General features: G+C 46.4%; 1 protein-coding gene across 1 annotated transcript in view; it reads right to left on the minus strand.

Annotated features, from left to right (window-relative positions):
* Positions 1 to 4,447: 4,447 nt before the first annotated feature.
* LOC146025845 (copine-8-like) overlaps positions 4,448 to 17,256 on the minus strand; it is a 109,801-nt gene continuing 96,992 nt past the window's right edge. Inside the window, exon 7 of the mRNA XM_083155949.1 lies at positions 4,448 to 4,528. Within this exon, the coding sequence (XP_083012075.1) occupies positions 4,448 to 4,528 (81 nt within the window). The remainder of the gene's footprint in view (positions 4,529 to 17,256) is intronic.

The raw sequence follows: 17,256 nt of genomic DNA on the forward strand, positions 1-17,256 counted from the left end.
GACCCACACCATCTAAAATGGGGCCGAATTCGGACTCTAACGACTGGGTGAGAATCGGCATCTATATAAGAAACTTTCACTAATACCTCAGTAACAATAAGAGAGAAAAAAACAAACAAACAAACAAACAAACAGTAAACTACATAGTGAACTAAACAAAAAATTTTGTTTCTTATCATACACTATTTTTTTTGAAGCTTATAAACAAATAGCTTAGATTTATTACGACAACATAATTCCTTTGCCATCAATATATAGAAAGCCCCCAAAATAAAAATTAACAAAAAAAAAAAGTTAGTCTGAGCAATTATAATCAGTATATATAAAAGGCTAAATTCTCGCCTCTATGAGGTGCACTACCACCAATGACCACTAGAGGCCACTAGACGGACCAAATTACTCCTCAACAGAGAAAGTAAAACCAAAATGATCTGCTTCAAACTTGCTGGGAGGATTCTGAGTTTCAGGTAGGGATGGCCATCGTTGCCATTGCCATCGATGGCAATAGTGCAACTGGCCATCAATAGTGGCAAACTATGCAATGGATGACTATCGCTACTTTTTTACCTATCGATGGTCATCCATTTTGTTTGACTGATTGACCTGTGGGCCAATCAAAACTCGGGGTGGGGCTTCACGGGTGTCGGGGGCGGAGCTATGCTCCGTGTCCCGGCACTTTGAAAAAAACACAAAAGCAAAACATCAGTTTTGCTGTGCCATCGATGGTGGGTAACCATCTGGTTCTCCCCATCGATGGCAAAATGAGACATCGATGGTCGAGGGCCATCCCTAGTTTCAGGAACTACCCACAAACACCCAAGAGAGCAGGTCATACCTTTTTGTCCTAGTGATTGGGTGGGATCAGGGCCGCCGAGAGGCAGGGGGGGCGGGTACATTTTACCTGGGCCCGGGCCTGTCAGGGGGGCCCGGGCCAGGCGACAGTCACACTTACATTTTTTTTATAGCAGCGCTGTAGCAGCGTGGGCTGGAGCACCCGCGCGGGGGGGGGGGGAAGAGGGGTTGCCGCTGGCCGGTGAGAGCGGGTCAGCAGCGGCAGGCTGTGTCACTTTCATTAACTGTGTGTGGAGTGCTGCAGACAGTGACAGAGGCCCCATCCAATGCTGAGTGCGGAGCGTCTGCAGAGAAACTCCGTATCCGTGTGTCTGCACTGCAGACTGCACTAGCTGCTTTCACAACATGTGAGAGGGGAAGGTCGGAAGGTCAGGCGTACGAAGCGCGGCATGTGACAGGGGAGGCTGGAGCTGGAGGAGCTCCTGAATCTGTCTAAGTCGAGTCCTGCCCTGTAAGTGCATTTTTTTTTCTGCCCTGCCTGTCTTAATTCTCTCTCTCTCTCTCTCTCTCTCTCTCTCTCTCTCTCTCTCTCTCTCTCTCTCTCTCGTTTCTTCAGACAGTACATATTAGTGGGAATCGCTATCCATCTCAGAACAACTCATATTTCTACTGTATTTCTTATTCCTACTGTTTGGACTGTGAGCCTGACTATATCTTACTAATCACAGTAAAGTATACTTGCAAAAAGCTTGAAAGTCATTTAGTATTGGTAATAACTATACACATAGCTGGGGTGCAGTTAACTTATAATGTTGACAGTTACCATGTTGACTCCACCATGTCGTCAGTTATGATGTCAACTTGTTTTGAAATGTCGACAGTCCTCTGCAGATCATCGCCATGTGAAATGTTGATATTCTGCATGGATTGGAGGATTAGGCTTTGGCAGTTCAGGGTTAGTGTAAAGGTGCCCATACACTTGTCCAATTTGGGCGGATTTCACCCAATTCCGATGGATTGGGCTGAGAAATCAGCCCAAATAGGATGTGTATTGTGTCTCCCTTGAGTCTGATGCACGGTCCTGTGCGCATCAGGTCTGAACCCATCCGACCTCCAACACGGCCTCCTCCTAGCAGCAGGGAGCAGGGTCGCATGTGGTACGTTGTGAAAGGACTGCATGCAATGTATCCCATGCGATTCTGCTGCGTGGGAAGGTCTTGGGTGGCTCAGGGTGGTCAGATTGGTTATACACTGCTGTAATACATCGCAGTTAGTGTATGGGCAACTTAAGGCTTCAGGAGAGGAGGGTTAGGTATTGGGGTGACGGTTAGGCAGTTCTGTATTTATAATGAGTTCAGTGTGTGTGGTCCAGGGGGGCCCACACCGCACAAGCTGCACCATTTCTTTAATACTCCAGTGAAGGGTGTGCCGGATGACTGACCGACATACGGTTTTTCAGCAGACATTACTCCAACATCAGAATTCCCAATGTTAAAACCCCAACAGACGGGCAGCGGCTATTCTCCTTTGTGGGGGTCCATGACCTCATAGAGAGAGAATAAAATAGGTGGCGAGTGTAGCGAGCCACTGTGCCCGCAGCGAGCCCGCAAGGGGCTTCATTGTGCTCGCCCCGCTGTCTGAGTCCCAGCAGTTGGGATTCTGATGCCAGGCTAATGACTGTTGGAATCCTGACTGTCTGTGTGCTATACCGTGAAGGCAGCAGCAGTGATGCACAAATTGTGCCAAACCATCTCTCTCTCTCTCTCTCTCTCTCTCTCTCTCTCCCCCTCTCTCTCTCTCCCTCTCCCTCTCCATCATTGGATCATCAATATATATATATATCTATATATATATAGATATATATATAGATATATATCTATATAGATATATATCTATATATATAGATATATATCTATATATACACACAGTATATATAGATATATATCTATATATAGATATATATAGATATATATTGATAATCCAATGAAGGAAGCACACAAGGAATTATGCAGAAATGACTGTATTAGCACCTAGCACTTGCAGGGTCTCCCCCTTCCTCAGGGTGATACAGCATAAATACTGTATACACATAAAAAGACATTCACTTTCCCATATAAATACCCCCACTGTGGTCTCCGCTGGGCGCCCAGGTCCATCCTACTAAAAGTACTTGGAACCCTACTTCCCGTATCACGCACAGTAGGAAGTCAGGGCACACTCGCATTCATTCCACTGCTCCCCCTCCGCGTTCCACTGGCTGGCAGTACCCAGCTCATGACAGGCGGATCCACGGCACCCAGCTGTAACAGAAGAGGCGATTTTAGACCCCAGTGAATGAGTGCCGTGGATCCGCTTTTATGATGTAGCTTGGTACTGCCGGTCTGTGGAACGCGGAGGGTGATCAGTGGAACTCGGGTGAGTGTGTCCTTACTTCCTATTGGAAGTACGGTGCAAAGCACTTCCGGTAGGTCGGACCCGGGAGCCCGGCGGGGATGGAGAGATGGGTCTACAGTGGGGGTATTTATAGGGGTAGGTGAATATCTTTTTGTGTGTATATTTATGCTGTATCACCCTGAGGACAAGAGAGACCCTGAAAGGCGCTAGGCGCTAATATAGTCATTTCTGCATAATTCCTTGTCTGCCTCCTTCATTGGATTACCTGTACAGACTTCTGGAGTACACCAGTATATGATATAAAACAAAGGCCTTTTGTATAGTAAGAAGGATCTGTATGTATATATGCTGTATATACAAATATAAAATATTTTCATCCAAAGACAGCAGCAAAGACATATATATATATATATATATATATATATATATATATATATGTGTGTTCTCTAAAGCACCTTGATAAAGGAGCCTTGTGGCTTTGAAACTGTTGGTGGACAAAACTGCCTGCTGTCTTCATTCTGAGTGCTGCCGCATCCCCTTAAGATATATATAGGTACTTATGTAATATCTGGGCTCCCATTTTTCTTATGAGACCGCATCCCCTCGCGGGGCTCGCTGCGCTCGCCACTCTTCGGGCACGGTGGCTCGCTGCGCTCGCCACACTATATAAAATCAACTCCATGCGTATTTGGATAGTAGGGGTATGAAAAAATGGGGTGCATTTAACATGGGAGCCCAGATAATACATAAGTACCGACATATATATATCTATCTATCTATATATATATCTATATATCTATATCTTAGAACCCAGCTGCTGGGAGGCAGGAACATGCCGTGGTCACAACCCCCCCCCCCCCCCCATGGGGGCCCCTGGAAGTTCATGTACCGGGGCCCAGGATTTCTCTTGGCAGCCCTGGGTGGGATACGATAACTGATGTTAAGCTAATTGCATCTCAGTGGCCCTGCCCCCACTGTGGCATTGTCCTGTGGGGAATAAGGATGTCATTTGCCCCGCCCCATGCGCAGGAAACCTTTCTGTTCCTTCAGCTGAAAACATCAGCTACTTGTAACCTAATTTGTTTCAGAAATCTCATAGAACCTATTTCAATTTGGGGCAGCAGTGACCATAGAAATGAACTGCATCAACCGTTAGACCATAGTAACCATAATAAAGCGTTAATTAATAATTAGAAATACTGTTAATCAATATTTACCATTACAAAACAAACCAGAGACAATCAGATAATAATGTTTTCACTCACGTCAAAGGCTTCTCCAACCGGCTTCTCTGTGATCCAATAACTTCCCCAATTGTGCAAAACATCTGACCCAGGAAATCCTGCAGGACAGAGACAGACAGTAGTAACGACGGTGCATAGATTGTATTATGGGCATCATGGGCAAATGTAATAGAGTGTGAGAATCAGAAAGGGAGAGATTTTAGGAAAGGTTTTTCATTTATTTAAAGCAGCAATCATTTACACAAAAAAAAAAGCAGGTTGAATTTGCCATGTAAATGATCGCCGCTTTAAAAAAAAAAAAAGGGGAAACTTTCCCAAAATCTCTCACTTTTGTATTCTCACACCCTCAGTGGCAAACGCAGGATTTTCAGAAGGGGGTTTCCAGAGGGGCGGAGCAAAGCACGGAGATGGACACTTAGGTGACCCAGTATATGCCGGGTCAGTTAAAGTAGTATAGATAGACCAAATGTATATAAATAATAATAATATATATATATATATATATATATATATATATACACACACACACATACACACACATATATATATATACAGGGGCGTCAACAGCAGTGTAGACCCCTGGGCATAGCAATGTATTGGGGCACCTACCGAATCTCCAGCGGTAGGGTGGGAGGTGCTATGATGTCCTGCGGATGGTAGGGGGTATTATATCAACTGCTCAGCATGTAGGGCCTGGATCAGTAATTTCCACTAATAACTCCTTTACTGCACAGATGGTGGGAGATGGGGTGGGAGAAGGGGGCATTGGGCTGAATGAAGGGGCCCTGATACATAACTTCCAGGGTGGTAGAGGATGTTTAATATGCAGAGGAGGGGTGTATAGTGGAGTGGGCTTATTATTCATAATTTTCTGGTGAGAGGACAGCTTGCTTGACTGCAGATATCTCCAGTTCCCAGTGATAGATTTCTTAGATTTTAATGGAATTAAAAATTAAGGAATCCCACCTACCAATTGGTATTGGGGACTAGGGGATGAGAGTTCAGGAGGCAGAGCAATCTGCCAACGAGAATATAAAACTACATACCAGGTGTGTGGAGCTGGAGCAGTAACCAGCTGCTGGAAGGCTGATATGTCTGGTTCTGGGAACAGTAGAGACAAGCTACTAGTGTCCATCAAAGGGGGAGAGTCCCAGCTTTTGGAATATACCCTCAGAAAAACTCTAAGTGAGACAGAACCTGAAATATCTGACTGGGAACAGCAATTAACAGGCTTGGATGGGGACCACTGCTTTGAAGTCAGATATCTCCGGTTCCCAAGGGACGATTTTTAAAATTCTTGTACCCCTGGAAAGAGGGGACCCTCAGCTTTCAGACTAGGACCCTTAGACTCCTGGGGGGGTTTCTGGGTACTCAGAAACCCCCCCTGCGTGCGCTACTGACCCTATTAAATTGGGCCCCATATATCTGTGTATATAACTATCTGCACCTACCAAACAGAACAGGGTTTAGGCAGATTTACGCTTGGAAAGGTTATTTAGAAGACTGGTCTACAGTAACTTGGTCTACAATCAGAAATTCGAAGGGCACATGGTCGACAGGGCCATTAGGTTGACAGTGTCACTGTCGACATGCATTTCAGTTGACATATTTAAAAGGTCAACACGTTGAAAATGTCCTGGAGGGACAAAATGCTCTCTATCTGGACTTCCCTCTGAATATATGATTGGTGTCACCTGTGTTGTTGTTGTTTTTTTAATTCAATAATTTTTTATTGATTTTTTTTTAATTAATAAAACATTTACACGCACATATAAAATGAAGGTAAAATATATGACAGGTACTGCAAAACTGTGTACATGCATTGCAGAAAATCAATAAACATTCACAGGGGATATTGACAATTTACAATTGTATGAGTTGTTATTATTATTATTCTTATTATAATTTTATTTGTAAGGCGCCACAAGTGTTTCGCAGCGCCGTACAAAGGAACAGTACAGGAAGACAAAGCTTGGCATAACATTGAATAAATAACAAAAATAGAGTACAAATAACGAGCGCCACAGTTCAATACATATTACAGCTTAAATATAAGTAGTGAGGACTCAATCAACATACAACTAGAGGCTTGAGGCCAATGATGGAGATGAGTATGTGGACGAAGATGGTCACTGAGTGTTGGAGTATAGGAGAGCTGTGAGTGACATGTGAAGAGAAGTGGGCTTTGACCACAGGAGGGAAGAGGGCCCTGCTCGGAGGAGCTTACAATCTAGTAGGAAGGGGAGACAGACAGATTACAAGAGGTGCAAGCGAGGGGGTGGTGGTTAGGTAGCAGGATGTAAACAGGCAGGGGGTCGCAGACAAATTGAGTCTGATAAGTACAGTATACAGTATGGTGCATATATGGACAGTCTGTATATACCTGACTTGGATAAGCATGTCCATAGCTGAACAGTCATATGAATTAACTCACATCAACAGTATGGTGTATATATGGTCTATCCATTTATTCCAAATACTATATACAGTGGCGTAGGTAGAAATTTTTCTCCCCCCTGCCAAAAAAGATTCCCCCCCCCAAGAAGGGGCAAGGTGATGGACTACGGGCACTGCTGACTGAGCCGACAGGCGACCCAGGCAACAGTGAGCGCTGAGCTGGTCTCGCTCAGTGAATATCTAATGAGCGGGGACCAGGCGCATTGCATATTTAATGAGCGGGTCCCCGCCCCATGCATATGTAATAAACAGGATCCGCTCATTACATATGCACAGGGTGGAGACCCACTCATTCAATATGCACTGCGCTGGGTCCCCGCTCATTAGATATGTACAGGGTGGGACCAGCTCAGCACTCACTGCCGCCTGGGTCGCCTGTCAGTTCAGCCAGCGGCGCCCACCACAGACCCCGCTGGCGCCGCTCCCCCAAGCCACTGCAGGGTCTGCCACATATGTAGCTACGCCACTGACTATATATAATACTATAGAGCTATCTGATGCATTGTGAAAATGAAAAGCGAGGGTATTTGTATAACTTTGTGATAAACAATACGAGAAGGTGACCCAAGCTTCTGGTTTAGTGTGTAAGGGTAAGTGAACAGATACATAGCTGAAGGGTAATCAGCCATAGCCCCTCTTGCCGGCCTGGCAGTGTCTAACCAGGCAGAGGCTGTCATTGGAGTAGAGATGAATTTTGTTTCTCCGTCCCCAATTACCGGATGCCTGGATGGAAATAACATGGCATAAGAGATATTGAGCTCCCGTAGACATCGTTTTACTGTCAGAAATTGAGCTCAATTTTTCTAAACCTCCACAGCAAGTCCGGAAATACGGAGATCTTTGTCCCGTTCCAAATCAACGGACGTTTAGTGTGATTGAGTCTCAAAATAGTATCTCTATCCCTATAATTCAAAAGCTTTGCTATTAAAGTGCAAGGGGGTGCTCCAGGTGGTAGCGGTCTGGAAGAGACACAATGTGCCCGCTCAACAGTGACAAAGGGAGAGAATTCATCAACGCCATAAGTATCGCACAGCCACTATTCCACTAAGTGCTCAGGATTCTGCTCGTTGAGACAGGCCTACAAATTGAATATTGCATCTCCTTAGCCTACCCTCCATATCAAGCAGTTTATTCTGTATAGTAGAAATGTGAGTTGCCATGGTATCTACTTTTTGTGCTTAAGGATGACACTTCGTCCTCCAGAGTAGAAGTGAGAGTCTCTCTTTCTCAGACCTTTTGTAAGTCATGATTAATAATAGATCAATCTGAAATGTACCGGTCCGATTATTGGGGGCAGTCTGTTTTCACATGATGTCACTGCGTCTGCGCCTAGCACCCGCTGAAGTGCCTCATATGGAACCCACACACAATATTAAGTATAACAAACAGTTCAACCAAAGGCCAACAGGATATATAAAAATGAAGGGTGATTTGTATAGCAATCCAGTACATTAGCACTTAGAGAAGTGGAGACATGGCTGCTGTTGGTAACGGTGAGTGCTATTCACTGACAGTATATGGCTGTACATGAATCCAACAGGTTAGGCTCCCTGTGCTGTGCTGCACCATGTATCACTTTTGCTGTAGCTTAAAAGAGATATTTAGGAGCATGTGAGATCAGCAGATAAAGCCACCATTTACTGTCCAAGTCCCCAAGTGATGAGAGCTGTGGCGCACTTAGTAATGGCACCTACACAGCAAGGGCCTCCACCTTGTGGATGTTTCAGCAACTGCCTGTGAGATTGATGGTGGGGACACCCAGGCCAGCCACAAGAAGAGTCACTTACCATTTGTAAGAGTCAGCGTCAAATTCGCTTCTCAGCGAGGATAGATGGGTCAGCGGTCAGCAGCTTGAGAGCGCAGGGCACCGCCGCATGCATGTGTGCACCCGGCTCTTCTAGCTCCGTAATGGTACTGTCCCAGGCATAGTTGGCAGATCATCCCTTTAATAAGCCCAACATATAAATCACACAGGTTCTTGACTAATTTTCAAACTTTTCAAATGTAATGACAGCTGGTATGGTTGGGAGGTGACAGAGTTCAAGAGTTCATTCCAACTGTCATTACATTTGAAAAGTTTGAAAATTAGTCAAGAACCTGTGTAATTTATATGTTGGGCTTATTGAAGGGATGATCTGGCAAGTATGGTCCCAGGGCCTCTGTCTCATTCACACGCGGGCAGAGGAACTCCCCCCCCCTGGACATCCTGCACAGTTAATAGGTGCTGACAAATTGACTGATTAAAAAATGCACCCTCCCGACTGAAAAATGTGCCCTGCTCGGCACCCTGCCCTAAAAAAATCCTAGAGTGAACACTAGGTGAATGTATTTATTTATATCAGTCCAGTCAACAAACAACAGGAGCAGAAGCTTATGGAACAATGAGGTCCGTTTTTTTTTTTTTAAACCAAACAAATTTAGGGGATCCGATTCAAACAAGTCCCGGCTTGGATACTTTTAGAGGATCTGAGTCGAACTGGTCCCAATTTCGGAGCTTCCCTCGATCCAGAACGTGGATTTGAAATCTGAATTTGTCAGTTCCTCCCTGGAGTTTTCAGGAGCCGTCTCACACAGGAGAGGGTTGTCCAAACTGATTGGAAATAACCGGAACAAAGATACAGTAGGTCCAAATGACAACATTTTTGCTATTTTTTATCATTGAAAAAATTAAAATGAATTAAAATCTGAATCCGAACCAGAACACTTGAGGGTGGTTTTACCAACACCATAACCAAAACACAAGGGGCCGCACACATTTCTGTTAGAAACGCGTTGCACATTTGAAGTAATCCCAATTGAAAAACATTTTCTCTGTGCACCCAGATGTCTGCTGGTTTTGGACACATGAAAACACTGCATTGGCAGAATAATGGCATCACAGTGTCGTCCTGCCAATATATGACAGGCTGCATCCTTCATCCACTATCACGCGTTTTTCCATGATTTCACCTGACAATCAGATCAACGCATTAGAACAGAAAACAAAACAATCTTTTTCTGACATTTTATTAGGGGTCGCACATGAACAATTCCTGTGAACAGCATCTCTGTACGTGCTGTAATCATCACCTGGCATCCAGCGGAGCAAAAACACCCCAGGCAAAAATCAGATGTTGCTGTAATGACCCCAAGAGGAGCACAACAGGCAGAACCATGGATGCTCAGAGTGGCCGCGGGAGGATTGCAGAATGGGGAAAATATACTGGGCGAGATTCAGCAATAATCCCCGGAGCACATCACCGGCATTCGCATAGTTAATAATCGCATATGCACTAACATATGCGATTATTAACGCAAAAGCGATGCCCGACGATGTGCACCGGGTCCCCCCTTCCCTGCTGGAACCCTTACACGGCTGTAAGGGCTCCGGTTCCTCCTCCCTGCACTCAGAATTGGTGCAGGCAGGAGGAAATCACTGCACAGCAGGAGGCTGCCCGGACACAGGTAAGGGGGGGGTGCGGCGCGGATCGGCGGGGGGCGCGCGGGGCGGCACGAAGGGAAGCCCATAGGCTTCCATGGGGTTACGCCAAATAGGAACTGGCGTAACCCCCCACAGCGAAGCCCCAGCAATGGGGCTTTGCTGCATATGAAAATGCGGTAAAAACCCTGAAAACTGGGTTTTTATGGCATTTTCAGCTGAATCTCGCCCAATGGCATTTCACATGGATGAGCCAACGGGCTCCTAAGCAGTGGTGGCTCCTACCTCAGTGCAGGAGGGGGCTGCCGCTGGCCGCATGCCGGGTGCTTCGAGCCCATAAAAGCTAAATCACAGTCCTGGAGCCTTTACACTGCAGATGAAAGGCACAGAACTGGCGCATGCGCCGGTTCCGGTGCCTGTCATCTGGCACCGGAACCGGCGCATGCACAGTATAGGCCTTGGTACTACACATGCGCAGACCCCGGATTCTATGGGCTGCAGCTGTAGCAGCCCATAGAGGGATCCTGGAGGGAAGAAACACCCCCCAATGGGACAGCCTTGGGTGACTGGCAGGTCAGTCTACCAATAAGAAGTCACTGCCAGTCACAGTGAAGCCAGTGCAGTCTTACAGACTGTATCTGGCTTCTCTTATTCCAGGCACAGTGGTGGATTTTACCTGGGGGAGCTGCAGTCCTGCAGCCCATAGGTAAAAACCTCCACTGCTGCTGAGTCATGTGGGGCCCACACTACGCACCCTACCGTCAGTGCATTTAGTTACCTGGAGGAAGAAGTCACCAGAAATATGGTGCTACTGTATGTTACTGATGAAGTATCCAAAAATACGGCGCCGTAATCCTGAAGATGTTACTAATGATACGCAGACCCTCCAACATGATCTTTTCCATGAGGATCAAAATGCTCCGCTCCTGGGCTTCCATCATTATTTATGATTGCCATCACCTTGCAAGGGATTGGTACTAAATCCCGGCGGTCGGAATACCGGCGTTCAAAATCCCGACAAAGGGGAGACTTGGATCCCCCCTTCCTTCCATGAGGATCAAAATGCTCTGCTCCTGGGCTTCCATCATTATTTATGATTGCCATCACCTTGCAGGAAATTGGTACTAAATCCCAGCGGTCGGAATCCCGGCATTCAAAATCCCGACGCCAGAATCTCGTCCACCGAAATCCCGACAAAGGGGGGACTTGGATCGCCCCCCCCCCCCCCTGCGGGCTCGCTGCGCTTGCCACGCAGCTGGCCCTGTGACTCGCTACGCTTGGCACACTAATTTATTCTCCCTCTATGTGTGTCGTGGACACCCGTAGAGGGAGAAAGTGTCAGGATTTCGGTGGTCGGGATTTCGGCGGTTGGGATTCCGGCATCTGGATTTTGAACACCGGGATTCCGACCTCGGTATTGTAACTGTATCCCCCTTGCAGAGCTAGTTAATAAGAAAGGAGTTTCGGAAGGTGGCGGCAGTGGCATATTGTTGAAAATTCAAGCCCCTCCTGTAGATGCTGAAGTGAGTGTGGCTAAATATCTTGGGTTGCTTATGTCACCTGAGATTGGCTTATGTCACCCAAAATATGCAGGAATAACCCCCCCCCCCACACACACACACGCATTTTGAGTGCGATTCTAATCTTCAATACACTAAACTGCAACGATTGATCTATGTATAACACAAATATAATCTACAATACTTAAAATCATAAAATTATTTATTATGATTATTCACTTGATCACGTTATATTATTAAATAAAACAACCAGCTGTCATACAGTTTAAACGACACGATTTGCATGTAAAAAAAAAAAAACAGAGGAAAATTCCTTTATTTAAATAGCCAAGCAGTCAGCTGAGAACAATTAGTTTTAACATGAATAATCTCCGCCAGTGCAGACTGGGCCATAAATAGAAAACCTAAAATTACAGCTAATGCAAATAAATTTGCGCAGGCTGTGAGGTTTAAAAGATCTTGATTTACTCTGAATCAATGAGCGATTCCATCGTTCTCTAGCATGAAAACATTTAGTTTCTCAAATCAGGAAACTGCAGATAGGCGCTACTGGGGGACGAGCCGGTGGGCGGTTACCCCCGCTGATTTTGATGAACAGTCCTGATTATTCATTTTCAAATTAGGATTAAACACTCCTGGGAATGCAACTTGTTAACAGAACGCATTAGGAGGAAAGTGGGCGTGTTTATGCAAAACGTGATTTCTGCTTCTTATGCGTGGCATTAATAGCAATTAGCAGCAGGTAGGAGAGTGCATTTTTTCATTCTGAACAGCGGAAGACTCGACGGCCCTCGAGGGGCCCCTCTGAATAAAAATGACTGATGAAAAACAAAGCGATTCTACATGAAAAAAAGGATTTAGCCATTTTCAGAGATGTAATTAATTCTGTAATTTGACAAAACAAATTACATATATTATATTTCAACAACGAGAGGAGAGGTTACATATTTTACGCAAAATGAATACCAATGCTTGGGCTAATTACACTTATTTGTCTTGTGTGTAGGAAAGTAATGGAAAAAATGCTGTCTTGTTGATTGTTCTGACTTTTAATAAGAGCTTTCAGTTGGCTGCAGCCGGGTTCTGATGGATTGTGTGCCAAAAATGCAGGAGTAAAATGCTCCTGATAAAAAGACATATTTGTACAGTCATAGGCAACTCCATATGTGCCCAGTTTTACAAGGTAATGCTCCAGGAAGACATCGGGTAAAAATAGTAATATTTCTGTAAGGACAGATGCGTGCGGGGAACCCTGTTGCAGACACTCTGCTGTCCTGATTGCCTCCTGCTAACTAAGGCTTCACATTTAACAGCCATGTTCGTGTGGGTAAATTAGGTCCACCCCCACCCGGTGCCGCCAGGACTTACAAGTGACATGGCTGCTGCAGGAGGCAAAGTGCCGCAAGATAGGATTTAACTGGTATGAGAGCACGCACCTTCCAATGAGTGTATAGACCCACAAATGCAACAATACATAACATGGTACCCGAGACACAAGATCCCAAAAGACAATGAACGTAACAATGCACAAGATGGAACCGGGAATAATGCAATAAGCAGTAACTAGAATTGCAACAATGCAAGAAGATGACACCAGAAGAGAATATTACAAACAAAAGCTGATATGCCCTGACTTATCTGAGAGGTAGAATGACAGATCAGCACAGGAGATGAGCACAGCAGACTGACAGACAGCTGGGACGCTGAAGCAGGAACCAACCAGGGACTGGGAACACGCTGGCTGAGACACAAACCAGGGGCAGGCTCACGGGACACTATAAGCGGCGCCATGACACCAGGGAAGCTAGGTTAAATTCAAATCAGCCCGCCTACAGGCATGGTTGACGTCAGACGCTACAGCGGCCTGTGTTCCCCTCTGTCAGTCACCGGATGAACGTTCGGGGCATTACCTAGCAGCGTCACCAACGCTTCCCTGCTGTCTGCCTGGAAGAAAATGGCCGCCACCAGCCCCTGTCCTTGAGCCTCCAGCGCGATCACTGAAAGGAGCGCTCAGGGACGCAGGAGGTGAGCAGCGGCAGACAGATTGGTGCCTAACAGTAGCTTAATAGTGGTAGTAAGTGATAACTTGACAGTACACAGTTTTCACTTAATATAATATTATAGTGTTGGACTAGCACAAAGGGGCATGGAGGAATCCCTGGTGGGCACCACCTCCAATTATTGGGATCAGGTTCCAGACCCTGTACATGACGTATACATTATACATATGTTATATTATATTGCACTATGGTGTACAGTGACGTATCTATATATATAGCATCGCTCTTGATTCCTCTCTCTCCTTTAAACCACACATTCAGCATCTCTCACTGTCCTGTCGTTTCCACCTCAAAAATATTTCCAGGATCAGACCCTATCTCACCCAGGATGCTACAAAGGCCCTCATCCACTCACTAGTCATATCCAGATTGGACTACTGTAATCTACTACTTTCTAACCTCTCTCCACTCCAATCTATCCTCAATGCTGCTGCCCGTCTCATCTTCCTCTGCAAACGTACTATGTCCACCTCTCCTCTCTTACAAGCCCTGCACTGGCTACCCTTTCCCTTCAGAATACAATTCAAACTCATTACACTCACTTATACCCCATTCACACCAGAAATGCAGGGACAAACCCGGGAATTCAGTTCCCAGGACAAGCAAGGACATTCCCGGGTTTGGACCCATTCACACCAGAAATGCCCCTGCATTTTCTGGTGTGAGAAGGGGGCGGGAAGGAGGCCGGCAGGAGGTGGGGAGGAGGCGGGCAGTCGGCGGGATGGAGGCGGGATGGCGGCGGAGGTGGGGAGAATACTCACCCCGGTTGCTGGTACTCCGTGCAGGCCTGGGATCCACACAGGCGGCGGCGCAAATGACAGGACAGGCTGCGGATGAAGATGACGCAGCTCTCCGGCGTCCTCACTGCCACCGGAGAGCTGCATCATCATCATCATCCACCGGCTGTCCCGTCATTTGCGCCCGCCGCCTGCATTAATTCCCGTCGGACAGGACACGGAGGACACGGCAACCCGGGTAAGTATACCCTGTACCTTTCACACCAGCCAGGTCCCCGGGTTGAACCCGGGAACAACCCTGGTACCTAGCTGGGTTGAAATTTGCCCGGGATTTTGTCCCAGGAACCTTTCACACCAGCGCTAGTACCGGGTTGTTCCCGGACTCAACCCGGGAATTTAGGCTGGTGTGAATGGGGTATTAGAAAGCCATCACCCATTCTTCTCCCACCTACATATCTGACCTTGTCTCTCTTTACACTCCCACCCACCCTCTCTGCTCCACAAATGCGCGTCGCCTCTCCTGCAAATGGTTACTTCCTCCCATTCCCACCTCCAGGACTTTGGCCGTTGTGCACCCTTTCTCTGGAATTCTCTACCCCTCCCTATTAGACTTGCCACCTCCCTACAAAACTTTAAACCAGCACTCAAGACCCACTTCTTTATTAAATCCAACCATCTCTTATCCTAACCCAATGTTTATGTTTGCGTCAGTGTCCGCTGCTGCAACTGTCTTTTTTATTTACCATGTTCTTGTCCTGATTTGCATTTGTACTGTAAATCACAATCTTTCTTGTATTGTTCTTTGCTCATCTATGTATTGTCAGGCACTGCAGAACCCTTGTGGCACCTTATAAATAAACAATAATAATAATAATAAATGGGTGCAGTGCCCACACCACGCACACTGCACCCATTTTTGTAATATTTACTCTCCGGATTCCAGTGGCAGGAGCCCTGCCCTGAGAAATGGCGTGGCGTCTTCATGGAGTTTATATAGTCCCCCCGTGTTTGCGTGGATGTCATGGTGCTCCATTCATCTTACAGCTAGGTTAGTTCTCTGCTGACTAAAAATGTACCCAAGTGATGGCAGCAGTGCCCAAATAGTGGTATTGTCCAACCAAAATCAGGATGGTTGGGAGATATGAATTATTCTGTGTATGGAGAGTGCTATTTGTAAACTAGTATTACAGTATGTTGGTGTTTGAGTCCTCTCTCTTCCTCCACCTCTCCCCTATTCCTCCCATCTCTCCTGTCCCTGTACATCCTGGGCGAGATTTACTGCCGCCCAAGTTCAGCGGCAGTGCAAGATGTCCGCCAAACTCGGATGTTTTTTTAAAGGGGAATTAACTCACAAGGAAAAACCTCTTGCACTGCCGCTGAACATGAGCGCCATTAAATCTCACCCCCGTCTTATATTTATCCCTATATTATACCTCATATTCCTCAAATCTTCCTCTATTATTTTTTAACCAACTCCACTAATCTCCCCCTTTTTTCTCTGGTCACCCCCATTCCTCTACTCTGCTGCTTCCCCTTATTTATTACGATTTCTGCACTTTTATTGTCTCCTCCTCCTCTCTCCCATCTGTATTTCTATTTCCCTCCTCCACTCTCCCCTCTGTACAGTATTTCTATTTCCCTCCTCCACTCTCCCCTTTGTACAGTATTTCTATTTCCCTCCTCCACTCTCCCCTCTGTACAGTATTTATATTTCCCTCCTCCACTCTCCCCTCTGTATTTCCATTTCCCTCCTCCTCTCTTCCCCTTTGTATTTCTGTTCCCTCCTCCTCTCTCCCCTCTGTATTACTGTTCCCCTCCTTCTGATCCCTCTGTATTTCTGTTCCTTGCCCCCTCTCTCCCCTTGACATTTCTGTTCCCTGCCTCCTCTCTTGTCTGTATTTCTTTTCCTTTCCTCCTGTCCCCTCTGTATTTCTGTTCCTTGCCTCCTGTCTCACTCTGGTATTTCTGTTCCCCTACTCCTCTCTCCCCTCAGTGTTTCTGTTCCCCTCAGTATTTCTGTTCCCCTACGTCTCTCTCCCATCAGTATTTCTGTTCCATTCCTCCTCTCTCCCATCTATATTTCTGTTTCTTTCCTCCTCTCTCCCCTCTGCATTTCTGCTACCCTACACCTCTCCCCTCTGTATTTCTGTTCCCCTCCTCCTCTCTCTCCTTTGTATTTTTGTTTCCCCCTCCTCTCTCCCCTCTGTATTTCTGTTGCCCTCCTCCTTTCCTCTCTGTATTTCTGTTCCCTGCCTCCTCTCTCCCCTTGGTATTTCTGTTCCCTGCCTCCCCTCAGTATTTCTGTTCCGCGCCTCATGTCTCACCCCTGTATTTCTGTTCCCCTCCTTCTCTCTCCCCTAAGTATTTCTGTTTTTTCCTCCTCTCTCCCTTCTGCATTTCTGCTACCCTCCTCCTCTCTCTCCTCTGTATTTCTGTTTCCCTCTCCTCTCTCCCCTCTGTATTTCTGTTCCCCCCTTCTGTCCCCTCTGTATTTCTGCTCCCCGCCTCCTCTCTCCCCTCAGTATTTCTGTTCCCTGCCTCCTCTCTCCCCTCAGTATTTCTGTTCCCTGCCTCCTCTCTCCCCTCAGTATTTCTGTTCCCTGCCTCCTCTCTCCCCTTCGGTATTTCTGCTAC

Source organism: Crinia signifera, chromosome 8 (assembly GCF_055691185.1).
Source record: "Crinia signifera chromosome 8, ASM5569118v1, whole genome shotgun sequence".
NCBI lineage: Eukaryota > Metazoa > Chordata > Amphibia > Anura > Myobatrachidae > Crinia > Crinia signifera.